This window comes from Silurus aristotelis, assembly GCF_946808225.1.
Source record: "Silurus aristotelis genome assembly, contig: scaffold_193, whole genome shotgun sequence".
Classification (NCBI taxonomy): domain Eukaryota; kingdom Metazoa; phylum Chordata; class Actinopteri; order Siluriformes; family Siluridae; genus Silurus; species Silurus aristotelis.
Window position 1 is genome coordinate 1 of NW_028149168.1, and position 10,000 is coordinate 10,000.

The 10,000-nt window shown below is 44.1% G+C and overlaps 1 protein-coding gene across 1 annotated transcript in view; it reads right to left on the reverse strand.

The window, feature by feature from the left end:
* Positions 1 to 1,575: 1,575 nt before the first annotated feature.
* LOC310722985 (phosphatidylinositol 4-kinase type 2-beta-like) overlaps positions 1,576 to 10,000 on the reverse strand; it is a 9,298-nt gene continuing 873 nt past the window's right edge. The window contains exons 2-8 of the mRNA XM_083570802.1: positions 9,736 to 9,867; positions 9,481 to 9,634; positions 8,243 to 8,307; positions 3,661 to 3,760; positions 3,429 to 3,562; positions 3,229 to 3,288; positions 1,576 to 3,151 (exon numbers count right to left, since the gene is read on the reverse strand). Coding sequence (XP_083426928.1) covers positions 2,978 to 3,151; positions 3,229 to 3,288; positions 3,429 to 3,476 — 282 coding nt within the window. The 5' untranslated portion in view covers positions 3,477 to 3,562; positions 3,661 to 3,760; positions 8,243 to 8,307; positions 9,481 to 9,634; positions 9,736 to 9,867 and the 3' untranslated portion in view covers positions 1,576 to 2,977. The remainder of the gene's footprint in view (positions 3,152 to 3,228; positions 3,289 to 3,428; positions 3,563 to 3,660; positions 3,761 to 8,242; positions 8,308 to 9,480; positions 9,635 to 9,735; positions 9,868 to 10,000) is intronic.

Consider the following 10,000-nt stretch of genomic DNA (forward strand, 5'->3'; position numbering starts at 1 on the left):
CTACCATACAGGCCTGACTATGGAGTAGTGCAGAGATGGTTGTTGTTCTGGAAGGTTCTTCTCTCCACAGAAAAATGCTGGAGCTCTTTCAGAGTAACTGTCAGGTTCTTGGTCACCACCCTGACTAAGGTCCTTCTCCCCGATCTCAGTTTGGCCAGGCGACTCCGCTCTAGAAAGAGTCCTGGTGGTTCCAAACTTTTTCTATTTACGAGTGATGGAGGCCACTGTGATGATAGGGACCTTTAATGCTGCAAAAATATGTCATTCCCCAGATCTGTTCCTCAATACAATCCTGTTTTGGAGGTCTACAGACAATTCCATGGACTTCATGGCTTGGTTTGTGCTCTGACATGTGCTGAAACTGTGGGACCTTCTATAGACATGTGTCTTTCCAAATCATGTCTAATCAACGGAATCTTTCACAGATGGACTCCAATCAGGTTGTAGAAAAATCCCAATGATGATCAGTGGAAACAGGAGGCACCTGAGCTCAATTTTGAGTGTCATGGCGAAGGCTGTGAAAACGAGTGTAATTTTTTTTCTTGTTTATTATTTTGAATGAAGCTGCAAAAATTTTAAACAAACTTCTTTCTTGTCATTATGGGGTTTTGTTTTGGTAGAATTTTGAGGGAAATAATGTATTAAATCTATTTTGAAATAAAACTAACAAAATGTGAAAAAAGTGAAGCTCTGAAAACTTTGTATTCTGCACTGCACATACAAATTACATAAGATACATTCAACTGAAATCTCTGTTGAGAGGAAGAACTTTCTTAAAAAACAAAAAACAAAATGGCTCCGACTTTGCTGTTCAGACATCTAGAGGAAGTTCATTTCACCACCTCGGTGCCAGAACAGAGAAGAGCCTTGACGTATACTTACCTCTCATTCCAGCAGTGCTGGAGGACCTCAGACAGGGTGATGCAGTGTGAGGAGCCCAAACACTCTGCACTATTATTAATGTAACGATCTTTATAAAGTGTAGATACGCACATATACATATAATATATACACACACACACACACACACACACACACACACACACATATATATGTACATATAATATATATACACACACACACACATATATATGTACATATAAAGTGAGATATAATGAAGCCTATCCCCAACACACACACACCAAACTGTGCATGTGTGTATATGACACTACACCTATCTAATGATGGATGTTAAACCATGTAGCATCACATCACACAGACACTGTGGTGTTTCCTGACTGGAGCAGCTGAGGGTTTGACCAGCGAACAGGTAGTGATGGAACAAATTTCTCCACCTAACTGCAGTCTGATCTTCTCCCAGACTTAATGTTCACTGCAGAATACTGCAGTTCACCTCTGTTTAGAACACAGCTCTATTTTCCAGATCACATGACCAGACCCAGGACAGATCTCAAATGCTTCTCAGGTCAAGGTCATGTGGAATTTTGAAGGCCATCCATAAGTAAAAGGAGAAGAGCTGAATGTGGAGATGAGATTGAATCATCTTTTAAACTAAAACACTAAAAACAAACAATAACCATTAGGGTGGAGATTCATTGTATAGGGTTAGTCAAAAAAAATCATTTTATTTGATTTGTCACAAAGTACACTTTCTTCAGCAACTCCTTCAGCAGGAATGTAAAGTGTGAAAAGAGCGTTAGCTCGACTCCCTGGAGACGCCGCGGGGAGACGCCGCGGGGAGACGCCGCAGGGAGACGCCGCGGGGAGACTCGCCAGAGAAATGGCCTTAAATACAAACGTACAACTTTTACATTCAAGCAACAAAAACTTATTTCATTTGAAGTCTCACAGAATTTACGCTTCATCCCATAACCACACAATCTGACAGTATAAAAATTGGCAGATTGTTTTAAAGAGAAGATTCCTGTTTTATATCCAGTGCAGCGTGTGGAGATAAAACTGTTTGTGCTTCAGGAGAAAGACAAAAAAAAAAGACCTTCATTACTCTCCTGTTTCTCCTTCCAGGACAGAAAATTTTAACTAGGACTAATTCCCAGAAGATCTGATCTTTCCTAGTCAGATGTCCATGTTCACTTCATGCTAGTTCCCAAATAAACAAGAAATCCAACGGTCCACCTGAAATGTGCTAAAAAAGAAAGACCTCCCGATACGGTTCTTTTTTTTTTTTGATTTCACAGTACCATGTCTTAACGTAAGCATACAATAATATCTTGATCAGAATTTCCCCAAACAATCACCTAAATCTTCACCTTTAGGAGGAACTGAAGATCATTAGACTCAAAGCTTCCTAATGTTTCACCTCCTCACCTAAGAACAAATGCTGTCATTTTTTTTCTGAAAAGAAGCTCTGTGTGTGTGTGTGTGTGTGTGTGTGTGTGTGTGTGTGTGTGTGTGTGTGTGTGTGTGTGTGTGTGTGTGTACTAAAAAAAGGGATTTTTTTAATCTTCTGGTTCCATCTTCGGAAACATAAATCCTACAAATCCTGTCCTCTGCGTTCCAGGTGAGGATTTGCTCCCTCGTCCACTCAGAGATGAAACTTCTGCATGGTCAAGTAGCTGACATCATATTTGGAGGCTTTATTTCTGCAGTGGAAGATCTCCAAGTGCTCCAAACTTCCTAAATGTCACAAATCCATTCCATGAAATGAATCCTTCCATCCATCTCTCCATCCTTCTGTCCATCTCTCAGTCCTTTCCAGTAGAAATCGTCTCTTGGCATTGAAACTTTTAGCAAGTGGTAATGCAAAATGTCAAGATAATAGAGATTTGAACCTCAGAACTTCTCCCCTTCATATAGCTCCTCTGTTTCATATAGCTCCTCCCATTCACATAGCCCCTCCCCCCACATAGCCCCTCCCCATTGCAGAAGTTTCCCACTCTCCTTCCCTTTCCTTTCTGAAATAACGTCCGAGTTACGTTATGTTACGAGATGTTTCAGGTCACGTTGCTCTTCATGTCTCCGAGAACAAGCTTCCAGCTTTCATGCTGTTTCTCTGCTACCAGGAAGTGAAGAACGGTCTCTTGCAGTGGAAAGTCTGCGTGAAGGCATTTCCTAGCTGCACCACCCGTCCCTGACCTCCACCTCTACTGCGCTCCACCACCACCCGGGGCATCTGCACCAGCTGCAGGGGGCTTTTTCCATCCTTCAGTGCCTGAGTCAGGTTCAGGATCTGGGGGGGGCGGGGGGTGTTAGTCACATGACATCACATGACCAGTTACTGTTGGGGAAAAAGCTTTGAGGACTCACCTGTCCTCTCATCACCGACAACTGCTTCTCAAACATGGTCTTATCAAACCCCTTATCAGTCTGCAAACACACACACACACACACACACACACACACACACACAGTGAGAATTCAGAGATGTGTGTGTGTGTGTGTGTGTGTGTGTGTTTGTGAGATAGAAAAAGACAGAAGAGAATATCTAGAAGAGAAGAGCATTTGACCTTAAAGAGCTCGTTGAGATCCTCACAAAGATCCTGTACGAAGTTCATATCTGAAATCCGAGACAGAACCAGATCCCTCGTCTCCTGAGAAAACGCCACTTTAGCCTGAGGGAGCCACGCCCAGTGAAACGGATCTAACACATACACACAAATGTGTGTAAGGTGTGGTATGTAAAGATGTAAAAGGTGTGTGTGTGTGTGTGTGTGTGTGTGTGTGTGTATACACACTCACATGCTCTCCACTCGTCAGGGTGTTTGAAGGGAAAAGCCAAACCATTATCAATTGCAGCGATCTGAATCACACACTCTTTATGCTCATTCCACTCACTGTCCTGAAACACACACACACACACACACACACACACACACACACACACACAGCAATGTTTTTTATTTAATGTTAGTTTGTTACATTGTTACATTAATAATGATGTAATTATAGGAAAAGGTTTGATCTGTTATACAGTGAGAAATAAAAAAAATGCCACAGTAAAACTGCAACACGGTCACGTCTCCTCAACACTCATCTGAACAACGCGGTCACGTCTCCTCAACACTCATCTGAACAACGCGGTCACGTCTCCTCAACACTCATCTGAACAACGCGGTCACGTCTCCTCAACACGGTCACGTCTCCTCAACACTCATCTGAACAACGCGGTCACGTCTCCTCAACACTCATCTCAACAACGCGTTCAAGTCTCCTCAACACGGTCACGTCTCCTCGACACTCAATCTCAACAACGCGTTCACGTCCCCTCAACACGGTCACGTCTCCTCGACACTCATCTCAACAACGCGTTCACGTCCCCTCAACACGGTCACGTCTCCTCAACACTCATCTCAACAACGCGTTCAAGTCTCCTCAACACGGTCACGTCTCCTCGACACTCAATCTCAACAACGCGTTCACGTCCCCTCAACACGGTCACGTCTCCTCGACACTCATCTCAACAACGCGTTCACGTCCCCTCAACACGGTCACGTCTCCTCGAAACTCATCTCAACAACGCGTTCACGTCCCCTCAACACGGTCACGTCTCCTCAACACTCATCTCAACAACGCGGTCACGTCTCCTCAATGCGGTCACGTCTCCTCAACACGGTCACGTCTCCTCAACACGGTCACGTCTCCTCAACACTCATCTCAACAACCCGGTCACGTCTCCTCAACGCGGTCACGTCTCCTCAACACTCATCTTAAAAACGCGGTCACGTCCCCTCAACAACACGGTCACGTCTCCTCAACACTCATCTCAACAACGCGGTCACGTCCCCTCAATGCGGTCACGTCTCCTCAAAACTCATCTCAACAACGCGGTCACGTCCACTCAACACGGTCACATCTCCTCAACGCGGTCACGTCCCCTCAACACACATCTCAACAACGCGGTCATGTCTCCTCAACACTCATCTCAACAACGCGGTCAGGTCTTCTCAACGCGGTCACATCTCCTCAACACTCATCTCAAGAACCCGGTCACGTCCCCTCAACACGGTCACGACTCCTCAACGCGGTCACGTCTCCTCAACACACATCTCAACAACGCGGTCACGTCTCCTCAAGGCGGTCACGTCTCCTCAAAACTCATATCAACAACGCGGTCACGTCTCCTCAACGCGGTCACGTCCCCTCAACACACATCTCAACAACGCGGTCAGGTCTTCTCAACGCGGTCACGTCTCCTCAACGCGGTCACGTCCCCTCAACGCGGTCACGTCCCCTCAACGCGGTCACGTCCCCTCAACGCGGTCACGTCTCCCCAACACACATCTCAACAACACCGTCACGTCTCCTTAACACACATTTTAACAACGCGGTCACGTCTCAACACACATTTTAACAACGCGGTCACGTCTCCTCAACGCGGTCACGTCTCCTCAACACACATCTCAACAACGCGGTTACGTCTCCTCAACGCGGCCACGTTAACCACTAGTTCAACGGTAAGAGACCTCTGTTAAGTTTCGAATCCACTACAAACTACTGCTTCTTACTTATAAAACACTAAATGGTTTATCTCCATGTACAGTGCCTTGCAAAAGTATTGACCCCCCTTGGCGTTTTTTCTATTTTGTTGTCTTACAACCTGGAATTAAAATGGATTTTTTGGGGGTGTGTATCATTTAATTTACACAACATGCCCAACACTTTGAAGATGCAAAATATTTTTTATTGTGAAACAAACAAGAAATAAGACAATAAAACTGAAAACTTGAGCGTGCATAACTATTCACTCCCCCAAAGTCAATACTTTGTAGAGCCACCTTTTGCAGCAATTACAGCTGCAAGTCTCATGGGGTATGTATCTATAAGTGTGGCACATCTAGCCACTGGGGTTTTTGCTCATTCTTCAAGGCAAAACTGCTCCAGCTCCTTCAAGTTGGATGGGTTCCGCTGGTGTACAGCAATTTTTAAGTTATACCACAGATTCTCAATTGGATTGAGGTCTGGGCTTTGACTAGGCCATTCCAAGACATTTAAATGTTTCCCCATAAACCACTCGAGTGTTGCTTTAGCAGTATGCTACAGGTCATTGTCCTGCTGGAAGGTGAACCTCTGTCCCAGTCTCAAATCTCTGGAAGACTGAAACAGGGTTCCCTCAAAAATTTCCCTGTATTTAGCGCTATCCATCATTCCTTCAATTCTGACCAGTTTCCCAGTCCCTGCTGATGAAAAACATCCCCACAGCATGATGCTGCCACCACCATGCTTCACTGTGGAGATGGTGTTCTCGGGGTGATGAGAGATGTTGGGTTTGCGCCAGACAAAGCGTTTTCCTTGATGGGCAAAAAAGCTCAATTTTCTTTATTGTTCTTTTATTGTATTGCGCTTTCCACAACAGACATTGTCTCAAAGCAGCTTTACAGAAATCAACAGTCAAGGTGAATGGTGTGTGTTTATCCCTGATGAGCAAGCCATAATTTAGCCATAATTTTAGTCTCATCTGACCAGAGTACCTTCTTCCATATGTTTGGGGAGTCTCCCACATGCCTTTTGGCGAACACCAAACGTGTTTGCTTATTTTTTTCTTTAAGCAATGGCTTTTTCTGGCCACTCTTCTGTAAAGCCCAGCTTTGTGGAGTGTACGGCTTAAAGTGGTCCTATGGACAGATACTCCAATCTACGCTGTGGAGCTTTGCAGCTCCTTCAGGGTTATCTTTGGTCTCTTTGTTGCCTCTCTGATTAATGCCCTCCTTGCCTGGTCCATGAGTTTTCGTGGGCGGCCCTCTCTTGCCAGGTTTGTTGTGGTGCCATATTTTTTCCATTTTTTAATAATGGTTTTAATGGTGCTCCGTGGGATGTTCAAAGTTTTGGATATTTTTTTATAACCCAACCCTGATCTGTACTTCTCCACAACTTTGTCCCTGACCTGTTTGGCGAGCTCCTTGGTCTTCATGGTGCCGCTTGCTTAGTGGTGTTGCTCTTTGGGGCCTTTCAGAACAGGTGTATATATATATACTGAGATCATGTGACACTTAGATTGCATCCACGTGGACTTTATTTAAATAATTACGTTACTTCTGAAGGTAATTGGTTGCACCAGATTTTATTTAGAGGCTTAATAGCAAAGGGGGTGAATACATATGCACGCACCACTTTTCCGTTATTTTTTTATTATTATTTTTTTTTTAAACGTTATTTTTTTCATTTCACTTCACCAATTTGGACTATTTTGTGTATGTCCATTACATGAAATCCAAATAAAAATAAATTTTAATTCCAAGTTGTAAGGCAACAAAATAGGAAAAATGCCAAGGGGGGGTCAATACTTTTGCAAGGCACTGTATCTCTCCAGTCTTCTAACATGCTACAATCCGTCACGCTCCCCGAGATCTCAAAACTCTGCTATTCTAGGAACTACTAGAAGTCCAAAGTCCACTAAAGGTGGTAGAACATTTTCACATTTAGCTCCTAAACTCTGGAATAGTCTTCCTGACAGTGTTCGGGGTTCAGATACACTCTCCCAGTTTAAGTGCAGATTAAAGACGTATGTTTTTAGCGAGTTCTACACATAACACACATCACATCATAACCTTGTGCTCCAGAACATCTGATCACATCACATTATCAACTTGTGCTGTTAATATCATGAACAGCAGCTACGCTAATTCCTCTCCACTGCTTCTCTTTCTCTCCCCATCCCGAGGCTTCCTGAGGTTCCTCCAGCTCCAGTCACGTCCAACCTCGTGATGATTGTGAACCTTTAAAGAAGTAAATGCTGCAAACATCCTGAATCATCTAAAGACGTACCAGTGCCAATTGGATCCCACTTCATGTGGAGTTTGGACACTGGACCTCCTGGAGTGTTTAAAGGCTCTGGTATGGAGAAGCTGGTGTTGGATCTGTGATGATCTCAGATGTTGAGTTATTTTATGAGTTGCTCAGTAGCTCCTGGTTTTATAACCATAATGACTGTAGAAGACTGTAGAAAGATCATCAGTCATAATCACACACTCCAGTGCTCATGTTAGTTCTCACTCTCCAGTGTTCTGTAGTGTTTAAAGACTATAATCACACTCTTGATGTCACCCACATGAGGATGAGGTTCTGCTTTTGAGTCTGGTTCCTCTCAAGGTTTCTTCCTCATAACATCTAAGGGAGTTTTTCCTTCACCACCGTCACCATGGTGATCATCAGGGATAAACACACACCTTCACCTTCACTGTTACATTCTGTAAAGCTGCTTTGAGACAGTGTGTGTTGTGAAAAGCGCAATAGAAATAAACTCGACTTGACTCCTCAATACGTGTGTGTGTGTGTGTGTGTGTGTATAAAAATAAATGAAATTAAAAGCTTTGTTGTTTCATACCTTCACTGTTTCTTCTTGTTCTCCAGCTTTTTCATATTTAATCAACCAGTTATCATTTCCTCTATCTACACACACACACACAAACACACACACACAAAATGAGTACTCATGTTTCAGTGTTGGAGTGTTTGTATGAGACAGTGTGTGCGTATGTTATTGTGAGTGTGTATGAGTGTATGTATGTGAGTGACTGTATGCATATGAGTGTGTGTATGTAATAGGGGTGGCATGGTACATGAAAAAACACCCAAACCGTTCGGTTCGCTTGTCTCGGTTCGTGTGTGAGTCGCACGGTTCGACGCATGCGCAATGTAGCCCTGTGCTCAGTTTCGCCTCAGACAGTTTTGCGTGAACATATAGACAGTAAAAGTTGAGTAAGGAGTGCTGCAGAAATGGCAGGTGGAGGAGAATGAAGGCTGCCCGGAGTTGGCGGATGCGCCTGCGTCGTTCAAATCCGGTGTGTGGAAACATTTTGGATTTCATGTTACTAACGATGACAACGGAAATAAATCAGTAGATAGAACTGTGACTGTGTGCAAGCATTGTGCAAAATGCATTCAATATGCTAATGCTAACACTTCTAATATGACAGTTCATTTGAGAAGACATCACGCCAATGTGTCGATACAAACAGCACAAACAGGAGAGAACCGGTTAGGAAACAACTTCTACTGTCCGCAGCATTCAAGCAGCCGCAAAAGATATGCAACCGTGCAGCATGAATGAGTGTGAAGGATTTGGTCAGCTGATGAATGTACTCGAGCCAAATAAACGAAAAGCATGTCATCATCAATGTCTTCTCTCTTGCTGTATCAAAATCTCACGTAGCTTTTACTCAGAGATGCTCCCAATAATGTGCTTAAAGTCAAGTCAAATTCAGTTAGTGCATGATTACATTACAAACATGTTAATACTGTATCCTAAACTGTGGATAATTAAGCTAATAAGCTATATATCAAATGCTGAAGGAAATTTCTGGAGTGTTGAAGATTAAAAGAAAAAATAACAACAAGAACCGTACAGAACTGAAAACCGTGACCCTAAAACCGTGACACGAACCGAACTGTGGGTTTTCTGAACCGTGCCACCCGTAATATGTAAGTGTGCATGGTGCATGTATGCGTGTGTATGTGGGTGGGTGTGGGTGTGTGCATGTTGTGTGTATATGTGCGAGAGAGAGAGAGAGAGAGAGAGAGAGAGAGAGAGAGAGAGAGAGAGAGAGAGAGAGAGAGAGAGACCTGTGTTCCGAATGACGTAATCCAGCACTACGAGTCTCTCGAACTGGAACTGCAGCTGCTTCCTCGTGTTCTCAGGAAGAGGCTCCGCCTCAAACCTTCTCAACCAATAATCTGCCTCCTGATAGCCTTCTACAAACAGCTGGAATGAACCAACCTGCAGCATAAAAGGGGGACCATTCCACACACAGTGTAGACAGGAGTGTCAGATATAATGATAACAAGATGAGGTGTGATGTGATTGGGGCGTGGCCTCACCTTGGGGGGCAGGCCCACTCTGTGGAAGCGCCTCCCAACTTTGGGAACTTTCTCCAGGGCATACTTCTTACCACGAGATTTTGCTCGATCGATAGCATTGTAGTGAAAAGTCTCACTGGCCAGAGACACAACCTGCATGCGCATGCACACACACACACACACGCACACGCACACGCACACGCACACGCACACGCACACACACATTAGTAGTGAAATCAATACCAGGATGTGTTTTACCCCCTGAGACACACACACACAAAATTAG